Below are 18,312 nucleotides of genomic sequence, written 5' to 3'. Positions count from 1 at the left end.
AGATTGACTATGTTATCTCCATTAGGCATGCTAGAACCATTCACACAGTCATATTCATTTGAAAGAACTGGAAAGAATTGTCATACGTGAGAAGTTCATAAAATGGCTTTATTACATTCATTCATCCAAGCTTTATTGAGGACTCAGAAACCTGGTCCATAGTATTAAAAGAAAAGAAGAAAAACAACTGAGGGCTATACTGCAACTGCACTACAGTATACAGCCCGCATGAAAGGAGTGATAATGCAAACTATTATGCATATAAGGCTTGCACATTATTATCAATGTGTTGTATTTGTCCTTTATTTAACCTGGAATGCCCCAAAGTCACTTTCAGAATCTCTTGAAGGGGAGTCATTGGAGCCAACACCTTTTTCAGTAGTAAAGGAAAACTATAAATGCAAGGAAAACATGCAAACTCACACAAAAACACTAAAAAGGCCTTAACTGATCCGTGAAACAAATCTGAGACATTGTGATTAGTCTAAGTCTATGGTCAATTTCTTTTATATATATATTAAAGCTTCCACCTGCACATAGGTTCATGTTTAATAATAATGAGGGTTGCAAAGGGATGGAAAATTCCCAATACATTTCTGGACATTGCATGGATTCTGGATTTTCCAGAAACTTTCAGTGGGAACTTTAGTTTGGTAATTTTGGGAATCTTAAAACACTTTCTAATAAGTGGTTTTATGATTTTGTTCATGTCTGAGCACAGAGCTGCATTAAACAATACAGAAAATATTGAACAATATCTACAGACTTACCCAAGGGTAAAGACTCTTAAAACAACATAACATGTAATACTGTTCACACTAAATTCCCATATACGTTTAACAGTTAATTCCAATAAATTCCCATTAATTCCCAGGGGAAATTGAAAATACATGGAATTTTGCAGTATTAATGCACTATTTGATTTAAACATATTTGGTGCATATGATGGCACAGATTGGCATAATTTATGAAATAATAATAAAACATAGCAATAATAATAAATAAATAGTATAAAATCATTCCTACCCTTCCATCAGGTATGATACTTGCAGTCTGACAGCAGTAACCTTTTGTGCTGCATGTGTTAACGCAGAAGTGTTAATTTTGCCTGGACTGATTATCTGCCTGCAGAGGTAGAGCATTTAGTCTGAACAAAAGTTTTTCAGCAAGACATTGTTTATGAAAGTAGATTAACTAAAATGTATTGTTTAAACAAGCAACAAAGTATTTGTGACTCTGAAGGGAACAAAATACTTGGTTAAAAGTTCAAAAACTCGGTTTGGCGGTGCAGGCCCTTTAATATCAGATTGTGATTCACAGCTGGAGGAGAGAAAGATGCTTGTGCCGCTGAATGACACATATTTGTAAATTTAAAGACAATGTTTTTTTGTTCTGTCAATGTGAGCTGAACCCTTGGTAATGAGAGTCTTGCGATGACTGTTCCCTTGAGTTACAACTTTTGTCCTCTTATCCTTCTTTGGAACAAGCAGCTGAACGATGCAGAAGCGCCACAGGGAACATGACATCTAGTGTCAGGTGGGCTGACACAGTATAGAGCGCCGAAACTTGTCATAAGCTCCCAGGAAGATGAATCCACCTACACTGATGAAAGCCACTCTGGGGACACTGCCAGCAAACAGGCCGGAAATCCCTCGACTCTTCCACACTTCACAGAGCACTAGGGGGATGCTGCCACTCGCTGTGGTTGTCCCAGACTTAGCCAGCATGATGCGGGTTTTGGCCACATCCAGCGGAGTGGTCACATAAGCTGCCACAGCACCTGCAATGGCTCCACACACAGCTGACTGCCAAGAAGACGGAGTATGACCTTGCTTTTGTGTCCACAGCGTCTTTAAATACTCCCAAAGTGGAAACTGCACCAGGGAGAATGGGATTTCTCTGAGGACTGTACTGCCATATCCTCTATAGAGACCACTGACTCCCTCTTGTCGCAGAGTAGCCAGCAGCATGTGGTAGGTGGTTGATCCAGGGGAGGCCTGTGTCCTTTGCTTCACCACCTCGGCTGGCACACGGATCAGACAGGCCACCACTTCCCCCAGGGAGGCTGCCAACATATGAGTGACAGGAGCCACGTGGGGGGTTGCTAGAGGTCCTGCCGACCCCAACAAGGTCTTTGTACATTCGTAGGTGACAAAGAAAGCAGCAGCGTTGGGGAAGGAGCCAATGGCAGCGGATGGGACCCCTGCATAGATGTTCCTGAAGCCTCCAGCTTTGAAGAAGCCCTGTTGACTCTGCAGCCGGGTCTTAACTGTGTCCAGGGGGTACAGGGTCAGGTCAACGCACATCCCAGCACAGCCTCCTGCCACCAGGGAGGCAACAAATTCTCGTCTTTCCATTGTCCGATTTCCGCTGGTTCGTTCCTCTGCTTGCTGTCCATGCAATTGTGAATCCAAAGCAGTTTGACACGGAGCTAAAACCAAAACATGTTCGACAAGGACGCGGCCATATTGGTTGACAACTTCCGGGTTCTGCATGTGACTATCACATGACTACAGTCAGTCAGCTGTTCCACTGAGGAGAAGCAGAGAGGTAATATACGACATTTCTGCATATTTCTTTCTTCGTACGTTATTTATTTGTTCTACAACTATTTGGAATGTTGCATTCAGTAGTCCGTTCACTGCGATACAGCGCATGTTTTGGGGGATGAGTGAATCTGAGCCAGCATCATCGAAGAAAATGTCATTGTAGCATTGAGACAAGTTAGCAAGCTGTCCGTTATGTTTTGTCTATCTGCAGGTGCATAATATTTTTTGCGTTTGTATTGTCACAGTGTCTCATTTCGAGTATTTCTTATTAGCCTTTGGCCATCTATTTATCGCAACGCTGTGGCAGAATACAGTGTCCCGTGTCGTGACATTGAGCTAACTGTTAGCATTCGTTAGCATTGCTACACAACATGTCAGGTTGTCTGCTAATAATCGAGCTATTTAAATAAAATGCACAATTAACCCTTGCATACCAAAGGCCAGCCACCTAATGTGTATTATAATGTCAGGGTTTCACAACATGTCACTGTAGAGACATCTTGTAAGCGCTGTAGATCAGTGGCTCAGTATCCTGTGGGGGCCGAAGCAAAAGAGAGCCCCCCGAAAAATATCAGGCAAATAAATGGAAATGGTTTGTTTACATTTGTTTGTTTTAGTCTATGGATCATACTTTGGATCCGGATTTAGCCTACAGTATAATGAAAATATGTGTGTCTTTATAAGGAGGGCCATAAGGGAGATCAGCAGTGCACTGGGCTTCAGGAATGACTGCTTTATCATGGTGCAACACCAGGGGCGGATCTAGAAAAAAAATTATGGGGTGGCAAGCAGGGTCAGGGATCATTTTTGTTTATAGCGGGGGTACGCAGGTTTTGCTTGATCGCAAGGCAGTTTTTCTCCATTTAGATGCAGCTGAGCCTCCCAAAATTATACAGAAATAGTAGCATTGTCCATAATATAAATAGGGGGTTTGTAAAATATAAACTTTTGTTAAAAAAAACAAAAAAATATTCATCTTGAGAGCCACAAGAGTTGGCACCTGGCTCCTTTAAGTTTTAGCCATATGACTTGTTATAATTCTTTGTCCTGTCAAAAAAGTACTAACTGAGCCTCTGTAAGCACACAAGTAGCTTCTAGAGCAGATGTGAGACGTCACATGACATCAATGGGGTGGCAACATGGTCTTGCCACCCCTCTAGATCTGCCCCTTTAGCTATAATGTCTCATTTGTGTTTCCTCAATGCAGTTCATAAATATCTATCAAGATGGATATCCGCGGGGCTGTGGACGCTGCAGTCCCCACCAACATCATCGCTGCAAAGGCTGCAGAGGTCCGGGCCAACCTGGTGAACTGGCAGTCTTACCTGCAGTGAGTACACCATATATAAGGGCAGATTTATTGAAATATTATGTGGTTAGAAGGAAATTCAATACAATCTGATCAAAATTACTTCTGTGTTATGTGGCACCTGTTATGTTAGCTTTGTGAATCACAGTCTTGAGTGAGACTTCCTCTTTAATCCCTACTTCTCATTATTGGCCCATTGCTAAAGAGTGGCCCACAGCTTCTTGCTGAAAATTGAGATGACAAAGGTTTGCTGAGATGCCAGCCTTTTTCTGTCATCTTGGGTCAACATTTCACACATTTTTTCATGCACATACATGCTGTTGGAACTCACTAGCGTTTTTACTGATGGAGTTCCCTTGCTCTGTCTCAACAAACTGTTTTTGTAAAAGCATGACTGACTTGCATATACATTTATTTTTTTAGGAGTCAGATGATTTCAACTGAAGACTGTGAGTTTATCAAGAAATTTGAAGTGGCCAACTCTGAAGAGAAACAGATTATTCTAACCAAAGAGGGACATCAGGTAGTTCATGTTCCGGCTCTATTTTTTATGAAGCATCACTTATTGAGCTAAAAATGATCTCGATCTGTGTGTTGCATTTCTGACTTTGTGACATGTTCTTGCTCAGTGCGCCAAGACCTTCCTGAATCTCATGGCTCACATCTCAAAGGAGCAGACTGTCCAGTACATCCTGACTTTGATAGATGACACTCTCCAGGTGAGTACTGATAATTGAAGTCTGTGCAGGAGCCTCTGTGAGGAGACAGGGAAGAGCAAACTGGGATGCTTATCTGTGTCATTTTTCCCTCCCCAAGTTATCTGTAGGGGCTAAAAAGTTATTAGAGGGGGAAAATAGTAAATGACCTAAAAACAACAACGATAAAGCCTAAACTTACACAGGATGCACTTAATCTACAAGGTTGGAAAGCTATTAACATTATTTGAATATTAAGGAAAATTAATATTAAGAAATTCAATCATGCTTGCCCAACATTTTCAAGAATACTCAAACTCAAATTAACAATCCTTTCTTTTTCTCCTATTTATTTACTTTTGTGAACAAAGGAAAATCATCAAAGGGTGAACATTTTCTTTGATTATGCCAAAAAGACGAAGAACACCGCCTGGTCCTATTTTCTCCCAATGCTGAATCGTCAGGACCTCTTCACTGTCCACATGGTGAGTAGACCTGCACCCATTAACTATGTGTTCACATGACCTCACAACTTTCTAAAGAGACTATAATTTAAAAATGACTTGGTTATCATCAAAATGCTGAATTATTGACTTGGTTTATGGTTAATATCTAATGGCTGGACATTATCCACATGAAATAGAAACTGTCACAAACTCTTTATCTTCTCTCTCCGCATATGAACTAAGGGCAAATATCTATGTCATAAAGGTGTCCAGAAAGGTAAAATTATGTTGTGGATGATGGTCAGATGAAAGGATTTTCAGCCATAAGATGAATGCGGCAGCTTTATGCATCCAGTCACTTCCAAACAATGATCAGATTCAACATTTGGACATTTTCTGTTTGGAGATTTCTTTCCAAAAGGATGTCTCTCCCATTGGCCCCTGACATGACATTCACAAATGTTGTGAACGCATACTGTTGAAATTGAGTTTAGTTTAGTTTCGTTTTTTTCCATTAAATATTCACATTTGTCGACTGTGTTCTTGAGTCACTCCAATAACTTGAACTTCACATCTGTTCTTGTGTTAACCTCTTAACCCCCACCCGAACAGAGCACATAACAGCTTAAAAAAACAACCACCTCAGAATAGTGACAAAAACGAGGATGAAAATACAACAAAAATGTGACAAAAAAGCAACAAAAACATGGCCAAAAACTGAGAAAATTGACAAAAATAGTGTTAAAAAGCAACAAAAAACTGATGAAAACATGGCAAAAAAAGTAATAGAAACATTATTGCAAAAACAAAACAAACAGGCAGTGATCATTTCACAAAAAGTTACCATCACCTTTGTAAGTCTTTGCTTTCAAATGAGGCATTACACTGATGCTCCCCAGTTGAGAAGCTTTTAGATTTGGGTTTAATCAAACTGGAGAAAATGCACTCAGTTCAGCCGGGAGGTTAGGGGTTAATATAAATAGTAGGGTCGGGACAAAATATCAGATTGGACTTGGATCGCAATACTTTGTGCAGCAATACCAAGTATCGATACTTTATCAAGTATCGCAATACTTGTGTTTGGTTACTTTTTGTGTTCATGCACTTTTCAATCTTAACACTTCAGTAAATGTCAAATGGCCTTTGGTTTCTAAACTTTGGACACATGACTGTTTACACATTTTAAGGTAAACATATAACTTATAATTACTTACTGTATCGCAATACATATCGGATCGGCCCCTGAGTATTGTGATGCATATCGGACGAAAGTGGATCGTCCCAGCCCTAATAAACGGTCTCTATTCACCAAATACTTTTGTTATTTTGCTTTCTTGTATGTTTGCTGTAGCACTGCATGGAGCTATCAGTCTTTGCCAGTCACATGACAAAAACAGCACTTGACTCCAAATTGCATGTTGTCATTCATGTAAAAATGTCAGATTCCGAAGATAAAAGCTGTTAGTTTGTGTTGCCCTGGCATTAACCAATTGCAATAGTTAATACCAACTTTATTCACTTTATGTATGGTAAGTCCCACGTTGTAACATAAACATAAAAAGCCCCTTTAGTTCCGCCAAATGTCTCGTATTTGCCGCAAGATATCAATAATTCCTCACAGAGCAACCTTCTGCCTTTCTCCCTCCTAACCAGCAATTAATGATAATGACATTTTGCCCACGACCCTCTTTAAATGAACGGATGACCACCCGATGACACAACAAGCGGCGCAGTAGGGCATCAGCAGCAGACTTAATTAGGAATACTAACAAGATGGCATCTAGCAGGTGGGCGTGAAGTGACCCGATGACTTTGAAGCTGCTCTTTTGCCAAATGAAGCAATGGACTTCTTGGTCTGTATTATTAGCCTATAATTACCAAGCAGATTGGAGGGGAAACAAATATCCTTATTTACAAGGAGAGCTCAGGGGCAGGGGCTCGTAAGTTTAGACTTCACCTTGCTCCCTTTTGCATGTTTCTGTCTGCTTTTAAAAGTGGTTGCACATGATCAAAATAATCGAAATTCATGGATGAAAAAGCTCTTCAATGCCTTTGACTCCTGGCTATGAACATATTTTACCCTCCCTCTGAGTTTCAACAGTCTATTGTCTAGAAATAGTTAATATTTTCTAGACACATCTGGTGTGTTCTTTTTTATATATCAGAAAGGGGATGTCATTTTATGTTGTTGATCCTATGGAGCATTGCAAATTTGCTGATAATGCTAACTGCCATGCTCTTGCTATGCTATGACATCATACGCATAACCTCTCTTACTTTGCCATAATGTAAGACCTTTCAGCTCAAACAATTACTCAGTGTTATTATTTTTTATTTCATTTTATTTTATGTTATTTTATTTCATTTCATTTTATTATATCTTTTACTCTAATTTGTCTATTGTGTTGTTTTGTTACATTGTCTGTCCTTAAAATAAAATTACTAATCACAAAAAAAAACTATTACTCAGTGTTCAAGGCGTATTTTCACCAAGTACTTTTTACTTCTACTTGAGAATGTATTTGAGCCACTATTTCTTACTTCTACTTGAGTCATAGCATGTTATAAATATATTTGCTAAAACTCAATACACCTGTACATCTGGAAATACACTCACGCTGTTGTTGATGTCAATTGTTGTTGTCTTTATCATAGTTTAAATGTAATATTCCTGCGCATGCCCTTTTAACCTTATAGTCTTTAAATAGTTTAAAGGGACTAGATGGAGTTTCAAAATGTTAAAAATAAGTATTTCCCTCCCCCTACATGTTCCAGCAATGTCTTAATGTGTAGAATGAGCCCAGACCTGTTCACCACAACTGCCTCTAAAATCCTGCACTGTCACTTAAAAAGGTGTTAATTCGGGTCCGAAGTGCCGTCATGCACGAGCTTAATATTTATTTATTATTTATCTGAAGTTGTATGTTTTATATTTCATGTTGCACGATCGATGGAAAAAAAAATCCTAGTGAACCTGTTCGTAACCATGGCAATAAAACCATTTCTGATTCTGTTAAAACTGGTGTGTGAAGTGTAGTTTTATAATGTGCTGTAAATAATGACGATCTTTGTTCTCTCGTATTAGGCTGCGAGGATCATCGCGAAGCTGGCTGCTTGGGGCCGAGACCTGATGGAGGGGAGTGATCTGAACTACTACTTTAACTGGATCAAGAGTCAACTCAGTTCGCAGGTATGAACATGTGGAGCAGGTGTGTCATCACCATGCAGTAATATGCAAAACTTTACACCCTGGATTTTCTCAGGCTTCCTCCCACAATCTAAAGACTTGCCTGTGTTTAGTGAAATTATTGTTTCTAAAAAGCTATTGAATAACTGTGTAAATGCTCTGTAATTTTGTGTAGCTACGATGTTGGACCAGACAGGCTCCTAACCTACAACCCCTAACCGTAATTTGCGTGGAGGACATTTTTTTAATTCCATTTCGATTTGTTTTTTCATTTGGGCAAAACACTTACTAGTAAACTTATGTGTGCTGTTTTCGCAATTGTATATTTTGTACTGTTCTATTGCTGTTTTGATTGTTGACCGGATTTCTTCCACAAAACTATAATTTCATGATAATTCAATACTGCACTGTTTTAATTTTAAGGATAGTTTCGTCAATTCCCTGCTTTTGGAGTCCCAGCTACAATCAATAGGTGGTGGTAATCATCTCTCGTAACAAACAAACAAACAAAAAATCAATGAAATGTGAACATCTTTTGCACGTTTTTCTTCTATCTCTCATTAGAACCTACATGGTACAGGTCCAGAATCAGGCACGGGAGCAGGAACTATTTCCCCCAGTGAAGTGAGTATGAGAGGAGTGCAGCATCGGTACTTCAAGCACTTCCAAATACAAACAAAATACCATGGTTTGTATGAAGGCTGGTGTTTTCTATAGCTGTCACTGGACTTTCGCTTCCCTTTTAATGTACTGACAGGATGGCATTACTAATAGAAAATAACTAATAAATAATAAGTAGTGGCAGTACAACTCTAGTGTGTAGTAGCTGTGATAGTATAAGTAGACGTTATAGTGGTATTGGTAAGAAAAGGAGCAAAAAATTTAATGGTATAGGGCCTTTAATCATAGGTATCGGTTGGTTTTAGGTAATTTTTGGTCATTTTACTTACTACTTTTTGGTCATTTTACTTACTACTTATAACACCTTTATCCGTATTATTATTTCAGAGCGCAACACTGTAGCTTACACTGAGTATTTCTTTATTCCTAAAGCATGGTGTTTGCTGCCACTGTTGTATTTATTGAGGAATGATTGGTAATGCATGCTTCAAGCCACATCTGCCCTAAGTGCATGACAAACAGCTCTGTCCTGTACATGAGGATAATCAGAGAAAATTTAACTTGCATTTGCACAGCAGCAGCATCCTACCATTTGAATTATCTTTGCTCAGAATAGCCTCATAATTCTGCGAAAGTGCGCACAGCTTCCTATCTAGACTCGAGTAAACGACAGTAATGACTGCTCATTTGTGTGCGATTTCCACTAGGTAACATCACCACCTCACTGCTCTGTCACTACTGCTCTTCTTGCTGGACGCCTCTGCTTCTTCTTAACTTCCTTCTCAGTAACCTTTTTAATCTATTGTGTTTTCACCCGTTTTCTCTTCTCAGCTTCTTCTTCCAGTCTGATCTCACCCTTCCAAGTGTGATGGGAAATGCGCCCCCTATTGCTCTTGCTGTGTATTGTCCCATGTTAAGTGTGTTCTAGCATGTGGGGTTCTTGTATCAATCTATGGACTGCATGTGCAACACTGCGGGATGGATAGGCGCTTTAACTTCTGCCATGCTGCTGGGGGTCCCGAAGGAGGTCGTTCATACCCGTTTGAATTAATATTGTGTGTGTGTTTTTTTGTTTCACAGAGCTCTCAGTACGTCCAGTGTGTCGCTGGCTGTCTGCAGCTGATGCTGAGGGTGAACGAGTACAGGTTTTCCTGGGTTGAAGCTGATGGAGTAAACTGGTGAGTGGCAAAAACAGGTTGCTAATGACTTTCACTGCAATGACGCATATAACTATATGTTGTTGTTGTTTTTAGCTATTTAACTATAATCTGGTGGAGTACATCTCTGTCTCTATTAGCTTAATGTCTCTGCAAATTGTTCCTTAAAGGCACACTATGTAAAATGTGTTTTTTTTTTTTTTTTTAAAGGGACTGTACAGAGTTTTAAAATGTTAAACATGTTCCAGCAATGTCCTAATGTGTAGTATGAGCCCAGACCTATTCACCACAACTGCCTCTAAAATCCTGCACTGTCACTCAAAAAGGTGTTACTTCAGGTCCGAAGTGCCGTCATGCATGAGCTTAATATAGATGCTGCAGGACCTGAGGTGGCATTAGTGAGTATAAAACAACCAACTTGCGTCTAGTCCCTTTAATTACGAAACTAGACACTTTAACACACCTTATGTGTGATTTTGGGAGCTCTGTGATGAACAGATCTGAAATAAATGAAGATCCACAAATTGTGAAAAGTCCCGATCTGGACATTTCATCTGGGCATTTAATCACAACGTGGCAGAAATGAACCTGCCCCTTAGTTAGTCGTATGTTTTCAATGGCCCGCCCACCGGTCCTGCAGCAGCACGGTGCTCCGAGAAAGAGGAGGAAGTGAGGGCAGAGGGCATCTCCTGCACAAAACAACAATCTCCACACCTTGTGCTTCAGATCGCTCTTTATTTGTTATCAGTCGGCCTCATAATCGCGAATTAATCAAGGTCAACAAGCCGGCAGTTTTGTATGATCTAAAAATAAACTGTGTGTCATGTATTTTTGTTACAATATTTCAGCTCTATGTTCTCTTAAAACAACATGAAACTCACGCCTAGACATCCTCAATAGTCGATGTTCTTTTCTTAAGCCCCTGTTTTCAGTCACAGCTCAGTGAAGAGAGTGAAATGAGGGAGACGGTTGTGTTTCATAAAATGCGCGATATCTCAGTTTCTAGAAAAAAACTTGCCTGTGTTTAGCTTAGAATACGCTGAGGTGCTAGTACAAATGTCATGAAAAATGGTCTGGATTGTTGGCACAGCTAAATCCCCAAAACAGCACGACACTCAATGTGTTAATGACCAACTTGACACAGAAAATACTACTTATGCAGTGGATAATCAAAGAGTGGATTTGTATGAACACCTAATCTATTTAAAATCTCCATGGAAACGAGCTGGAGACATCCCTGCTCCCAGTAAATTTATAAGTCAGGTCTTATGATGTAACGTAATAATGATCGCATCTATGATTTTTATGGCTTGTTTTACTTCTGTCCACGTAATATTAAGTCTCGTTTGCTCGATGCAGAATGACGCAACCTCTATCCAAACATATCTATCTTCTCCTATGTTCATCAAAGAGACACATTTATACAACATGTTCATTTCCATTTTATTTTTTTTACCCTCTTTCAGTATCACGGCCGTCCTTAGCAACAAATGTGGGTTCCAGCTCCAGTATCAGATGGTTTTCTGCGTGTGGCTGCTGGCCTTCAGTCCTCAGCTCTGCGAACAGTTGAGGCGCTATAACGTGGTGCCAGCTCTCTCCGACATCCTGCAAGAGTCTGTCAAAGAGAAGGTCACACGAATCATCCTGGCCGCCTTCAGGGTATGGCAAACATCCCTCACTGTGTCTGAAACTCTCTCTCTCTTTACAAGCTTTTAAATTCTCCACACCTGTTTACCTTAAGTCAAGATTACTGCAGTCGACTTATTAATCAGACCGACATGGCCATGATGGATGTGGATTTTGTTCATGTGTAGCAGGCGAGTTCTGCACATCTATCAGGAATGGCTTTGGGTGAAACAGTTTGGTAACATTATTCAGTAGAATAATTTAAGATAATAAAGTGCATTAACCCAAACAGGACGATGCAGATCAGGGCAGTTTGATGATGTTTTCACTACCTAAACCTTTTTCTCCCAGAGGAGGATCCAAGGTGCTCTCATCCTGGTAGCTCTCCACAGCAGGGTTTTGTGGGGGAGTTTCCTATCGATCCGCATTGAATGGAAATCCAACATAACTGTTATTATTTTTAGCCAAATCACTACCTGTTGTTGAGATTTGTTCGCATCAAGTTAACCTCTTAACCCTTGCCTTAACCAACTGCATTTTCTCCAGTTCAGCTTTACCCAAATCTAAAAGCTTACAGCCTGTAGTCCAGTGTACCTCATGTGAAAGCTAAGAGCTGCAAAATTGAACAACATTGAAACTATTTAGTGGTCAGGGGTGTTGAAGTCGTTTGGCCCCCACAGCGGGTCGGGGTCTGCATATATTATAAAGGACTGTGGCCTCATAAATAACGGCTTAAACTTATTGCGCTCCATCAGCCTGTGTCGCATGTTTCTGAAAGTGCTTCATAAAGTCATTATTCATTCATTCCGCATTTGATGGCAGTAAGTTACTATTGTTGCCACAGCCACCCTGAGGCAGACTGACCATTTACCACGTGGCTGTAATATGCTGTTTATATCCTGATCTCATATTATGTCAGTGCCCTCTGCTGGACACATGTGGAATTCTTTCTTTTTTTTTATTCAAGCTGCCCCCTAGTAATTCATGCTCCTCAAAGGGCCACATTAAATCATGCGTCCCGTGGGCCTTGACCTTGATGGGGGTTAAACTAAGTCAAAAAAGTACCGATAGACAACTAAAAACCAAGGCACTCTCTCCATTATGAAAAATAAAAAGTCTTTATTGTAACATGGCCCTTATTTAAAATGCTGAAGGCCACGTTTAACCCTACAGACCGCTCAATATTATCAGTACTTACAAAGAAGCCCATACCACAGACTGTCCTGTATATCTTTGCCTGTTCTACACCAGTGCCCACGCAAGCGCTTCTTCCAAATCGATTTACCATTGCATTGTGTGATGAGTTGAAATGCCATAACACAAGCCTTCTGGTCTAACATGAAGCAATGACATTTTTAAAAAGACATCAGGCACCTCAATATTATAAGAACTGAGCAACGGTTCATTACAACCAATGGGCCTTTATTCCAAACGTCCCCTAATTGGTTCAATACTTTTGCGGTTGTAGCGATTGCTCTGGGCTAAATGAAGGCATCACGATTCACTCAGACCATTCATTTGATCTCCAAATGAAGCCTTCGGTAATGTTCTGTCCAGCGCGACAAATGGCGGCGGCGGTGACCTCAGTGAGCCCCATTGTCCTGTAAATGGCAGTGATTGCATGACTGAAACATGAGGCTCTCGCTTGCCGCTCTTTGGCCTTTTGGAGGAGAGCAATTCAGTTTCCTAGTTTGATTTGCATTGTTATCTCAAAAAAGAAAAGGAAAAAGTGCAATCCATTCAAACTTTTCCCTGGTTCAACTTACACCTATTGATTTTTATTGTGGTCCGTTTTACCTGCAGGTCTTGAAATTCCCTATTGCCAATTCTTAGCCAGCTGGTCTATTCTAATCCACCTCACAACAGCCTCACATCTAACAGTTTAGCTTATTTTTTTACCCGTGACTTTGGTAACACTTAATGATTAAATCTGTCTGGAATGATCTGACTGATATTATGATAAACTCTTTTACTTTTTGTATATTATGCGTGAAGTGGACATTCTTGAGTATGTTTTTCCTTTTACCAAGTGTGTTGATTATGCAAATGTCTCCTCTGCACCTGGGGGAGCTTCTGCATCTTAAATTATTCCTACCATCTGGTGGTCCTTGAACACATCCTCAAAAGCACTTCGTTGTTCAGACGGAAGGCACAATTTCTTACCACTTACCAAGAGTTATCTATTCCCACTGTAGCCGTATGAATGTGGTGTTCTGCCCAATGCAATCTGTTTTGAGGTGGTGTTTTGTCTATTCACTTGTTAATGAATCTCCCACCTGTCATTTTCTATAAGAGTACTTTTATGCCTGTTTCCGATGTACAGTCTCTTATTATTTCCTCCACAATCTATTAAATGTAGTGTCTTTGCTCGTGACCTCTTGCAGAACCTCCTGGAGAAGTCGTCTGAGCGGGAGACGCGTCAGGAGTTCGCTCTGGCCATGATCCAGTGCAAAGTCCTGAAGCAGCTGGAGAACCTGGAGCAGCAGAAGTACGACGACGAGGACATCACCGAGGACATCAAGTTCCTGCTGGAGCGGCTGGGAGAGAGCGTGCAGGACCTCAGGTGACCACACCCCACCTGTTAGACAAGCACAAGCTCAGTACAGAAATGGCAGACGAAATAACCTGCACTGCCTGATCCCAAAAAAATAAGGTCACACGCCTTTAGCTTTGATTACAGCACACATTTGCTGTGGCATTGTCTAAAGCAGTAATAAGTAACGTGTTTACCTTAATAAATCCTTTTCGTAGTCCCTGTGGGGGTAATTCAAGTGTTTATGGGTTGATTTGAGGGTCTTTCATGTCCCCCTGGTGTCTCTGGCCAGAAAACCATGTTTGCAACTTGACTGCCACCGGACCGGAGCAAGCAATACACACTAATGGAATCATGAAGAAGAAGCTAGCATGCTAACGGGCAAAGCTAACTGCAGGCTAACGTCACTTTAAACGGTATTTACAGCCAAGTTTGAGTGAAATTGTATTGTATTGTATAATTGGATGTACAATATCGCTCTATCCCTTCGCCTTTCCTGTCAGCGTAGTATTTACTCTCCAAGACAATTAATAAGTTAAAAAATTGTAACTTGCTACGACACCTGCAGTTGCACTTATGGCCTCCAGGCCACTTATGGCCACTTATGGCCTCTCAATGTCAAAATATCCATTGTTGCTTTAATTTTTCACCAAGATCTTGTATTGATGATGGGAGAGAGTGACCACTGCGCAAACCCTTCTCCAACGCATCGGAACAGTTGGTTGGATCCAGGTCTAGCTGCTTTTTTTGGGGGGTCTGGCAGTGAATGTTTTTGATTGTTGTGACTAGTTTTTTACCCCAGTCTTAAACTTACATATTTCTTTGACTGGCTATTGACTAAATTATTCATTGATACATACATTTATATATTTAAAGGTGCATTATGTAACTTTTTCTTTTACATATTAGTGTGTATTTGATCTGTCAGTGACCCACTGGCTGTATGTGGTTAGCATGGTGCCTGTACTTTCCATTAAAGTGGCCTCTACAACGCTCCAGGATCTGTTGTTTGTAGTGTTTCTGGGAGGTTTTCTCTGCTGATGGAACCATCTCCATGGTTTTGCATACATTCCATACAGAAAACCGACTAGAAACCCGAAAAAAAAAACAATTAGTCCTGGAGCGTTGTAGACACAACAATCTTTCACCAAAGAAAAAAAAAAAGAGTGGTGCGCACTGAATGGGTGCTGCTGCCGGATGCTCTCTCATCGAATGCAATTTCTCCATCTGTGAGATCAATAAAGTATCACCTTACCTTACCTTAGAGGCCACTAAGACTACAGCCCTCAGTTATGCAATATTTAACCTACATTTGAACTTATTAATTTCCTAGATGCCATGTTATCATATTTTTTTTAGAACAGCAGTTGGATAAACTCTGATAAATAGTTCTTTTTCCAGTGTCTGCAGAGCCTGTAGAGAAACCATGGCCTATTATAACACTGCAGTCAATTGTAAGGCCAGGCTGCTTTGATTTTTCTACAAATCAATGAAATTGACCTGCCTTTCACCTGTCTGAACTTCGTTATTATTGTTCGCTTGTTTCTCCCAGCTCGTTTGATGAGTACAGCTCTGAACTGAAGTCTGGCCGTCTCGAATGGAGCCCTGTGCACAAATCCGAGAAATTCTGGCGTGAAAATGCAGTCCGTCTGAATGAGAAGAACTACGAACTACTCAAGTAAGACAATACAAAAAAACTAAACTGTGGAGAGTCTTCAAGTTGTTTGGACGACCTCTAAACTTTCCTCCCACATTGAATGACATTTGTTTGTCCGAAGGACAAGGGCTCCTTCAGTTTTGATTTGACGTAGAGTAGAACAGACATTGAAAAGGTTTGTTGATGGAAATGTCAGCAGCTCAGCAACAAGCTTTGCACCAGTTTAAATAAGTCACGACTTAAAACAAAACAGACACATGAACAAAAAAGCTAAATCATTCAGAGGTGTGCGACTTTACATGACCTTTCAAAAATGAACTTTGACCGTTTGTCTTGATACTTCGATAGTTGGTCAATTATGCAATCTCTTACTGAATTTTTTTTTTTTTTTTACATACAATGTGCATGTCATAATTGAGTGTTGGATTTTGATCTGGTAAAAAGTGCTCTATCTCCGGAGTGCAGTTCAATTTGGCCTTCCATTTAGCTTTGTCCCTTCCACAAGATACTGTGTCTCAGATCAAAAGATACAAAACATCAATTTGTGCTGAGGGCTTTGGTACTCTAGTCACGCTCCGGTCCTTATGACATTCACCAACACATTGACCATTGTCTGATCACCGCTCTTTCTCACGATTCAATTCAAGCATTATCTCAATGTAAAACAGCACCTTTGTTTTTTTTTATTCTTTTAAATTATGTTACTCGTATCCTTGCCTGAACTTGGTGCACTTAAGTGAATGTTTTCCTCTCCTATGCTTGTGTATAAGTAAGCACAACATCACAGTCAAAATGAAAAACAAACTTGTATCTTCATCGTGGCACCTCTCAATGAGAACAGTCCATTAAGCGGCAGGTGAACATCTCGTCCTGGAAGGAATGAACACATGCACCAGTGGGTTTGACTTGAAAGAAAAGACATAGCTTGAGGAATATTTGTTTCTATATTAGTTGTTTCAAACTTTTCAATTTAACCAAGAATCTGAGAACCAACATGGGCAGTTCCGACATTGACATCTGCGCTGCGAATGCGATTAAGACCAATGACTGATGCAGACTGACCAAGCGGCTCAGGTATGGTAGACTCAACAATTGTGACCATGAATTAAACAAAGATTAGAACTGCGTTCGAGCCCGAGCACCATCTGAAGGTCCCTGTGCACCTCAGGAGGAACATTTCAAGTGTTTTCTTCATCATCAATAATGTTCAATAGGATATTCATCCATTAGGTTCTGCTGGCCATGACCCTAGATCAACATTGGGAGAAATGTGCTGCTTCTACTTTCTGCTCCTGATGGTTTTGCCTTAACCTTTCATTGCACAATGGTTACACAATGGTTGCCAGAAAGTAATTTGCACTTATTGACATTTCATATACTGTTACCTCTCTATAGGATCCTGACTCGGCTGCTGGAGGTCTCAGATGATCCGCAGGTCATTGCAGTGGCAGCTCATGACGTCGGGGAGTATGTTCGGCACTACCCACGTGGAAAACGGTGAGACTCTGAGACTTCGTTCTGTTTATATTTATTTTTGTCCTGCAGTCACATAACGCTGAGAGCCCAGGAGTATAATAAGCACCTGTTACAGCAGTGGTTCCCAAAGTGGGGGTCGCGAGTGCTTGGGTGGGGGTCCCCAGATGAAACAAAAAGAACAATGCTACTGTTTTCGTATAATTTTTGATTGTAAAAAGAAAAAAGCCTATAAAGTCCGTTCAATTATTCAAAATAGATGGTTTAAATACATCTTATACATTTTCAAAGTTTTTTTTCTGTCCTAAAGAGGCAATAACTTTATTTTTTGCGTGTCAATTTTTGGGGTCCAACTTTTTTCTGTGTTACAGCACAGAAAAAAGTTCTGTGTGGCTTTAGCCCTTACCTCCTTTCTCCTGTGTTCAAAAGACAGAATATTTAGTTTTGACAGAAGGTGGTTTGTCCCTGTCGTGTCGCCGTGATCAATTCAGTTGATGTTTTCAAAGCTGCAAAGGTATTTTAAAACATATTCAAAGCACTGATTTTTACTTTCTTCTCATATGTAAGTATTGTCTTCAGCAAATACTGCAGTGCTGTCAGTTTAATAGTTTGACTGAGCATCTTCTATTTTTGTTGTAATATTTGACGAGTAGTGTCTAAACCTTTACTCGAGCGATTAATTATTTAGACAGCCACTGCTTTTTGGTATTCTAACAATTAACTGTGAAACTTCACATTCTCGAGATAGTTATTTAAAAACCCATATTTATGAAGAATAGTATTGTAACTCGTGAAAAGTAAAACTGTAAAATAACATCAATACCTCAGCACTGTCACAAAAATAGGCAGACTAATTCTCACCCAGCTGAATCTCTTGGGCCTCACCTGGATGAACTTTTCACCAATGAAAGTGTGCTTTGGTTTTGGATGAAGACCATTAGACTCTGCTCTGTAAAGATCTGTTTGACCGACGCTCTGTCTGGGTCCAAAGGGCAGGACTCGGAGCCGGAGATAATGGCCCTTTGTCAAAGCGCTCCCTCCTCCCTAAGCGCTAATACT

The 18,312-nt window shown here is 40.3% G+C and overlaps 2 protein-coding genes across 3 annotated transcripts in view; one reads left to right on the top strand and one right to left on the bottom strand.

Moving 5' to 3' along the window:
• Positions 1–1,182: 1,182 nt before the first annotated feature.
• On the bottom strand, positions 1,183–2,495 carry slc25a26 (solute carrier family 25 member 26; the record flags this gene model as incomplete). The annotated part of the gene is made up of 1 exon (XM_079569873.1): positions 1,183–2,495. The coding sequence occupies one exon, from the start codon at positions 2,493–2,495 to the stop codon at positions 1,533–1,535; it is 963 nt and encodes a 320-aa protein (XP_079425999.1). The 3' UTR covers positions 1,183–1,532.
• atp6v1h (ATPase H+ transporting V1 subunit H) overlaps positions 2,433–18,312 on the top strand; it is a 28,015-nt gene continuing 12,135 nt past the window's right edge. Inside the window, exons 1-12 of one of the 2 annotated variants that reach the window (XM_079569802.1) lie at positions 2,433–2,550; positions 3,757–3,879; positions 4,282–4,381; positions 4,488–4,577; positions 4,925–5,038; positions 8,085–8,189; positions 8,751–8,810; positions 9,888–9,985; positions 11,431–11,623; positions 13,975–14,153; positions 15,676–15,801; positions 17,176–17,277. In XM_079569802.1, the coding sequence (XP_079425928.1) occupies positions 3,776–3,879; positions 4,282–4,381; positions 4,488–4,577; positions 4,925–5,038; positions 8,085–8,189; positions 8,751–8,810; positions 9,888–9,985; positions 11,431–11,623; positions 13,975–14,153; positions 15,676–15,801; positions 17,176–17,277 (1,271 nt within the window). In that variant the 5' untranslated portion in view covers positions 2,433–2,550; positions 3,757–3,775. The remainder of the gene's footprint in view (positions 2,551–3,756; positions 3,880–4,281; positions 4,382–4,487; positions 4,578–4,924; positions 5,039–8,084; positions 8,190–8,750; positions 8,811–9,887; positions 9,986–11,430; positions 11,624–13,974; positions 14,154–15,675; positions 15,802–17,175; positions 17,278–18,312) is intronic. The other variant, XM_079569803.1, reaches the window with a different exon arrangement.

Source organism: Gobius niger (assembly GCF_951799975.1).
Source record: "Gobius niger genome assembly, chromosome: 13".
Lineage (NCBI taxonomy): Eukaryota > Metazoa > Chordata > Actinopteri > Gobiiformes > Gobiidae > Gobius > Gobius niger.
This window is presented reverse-complemented; position numbering and strand designations above follow the sequence as displayed.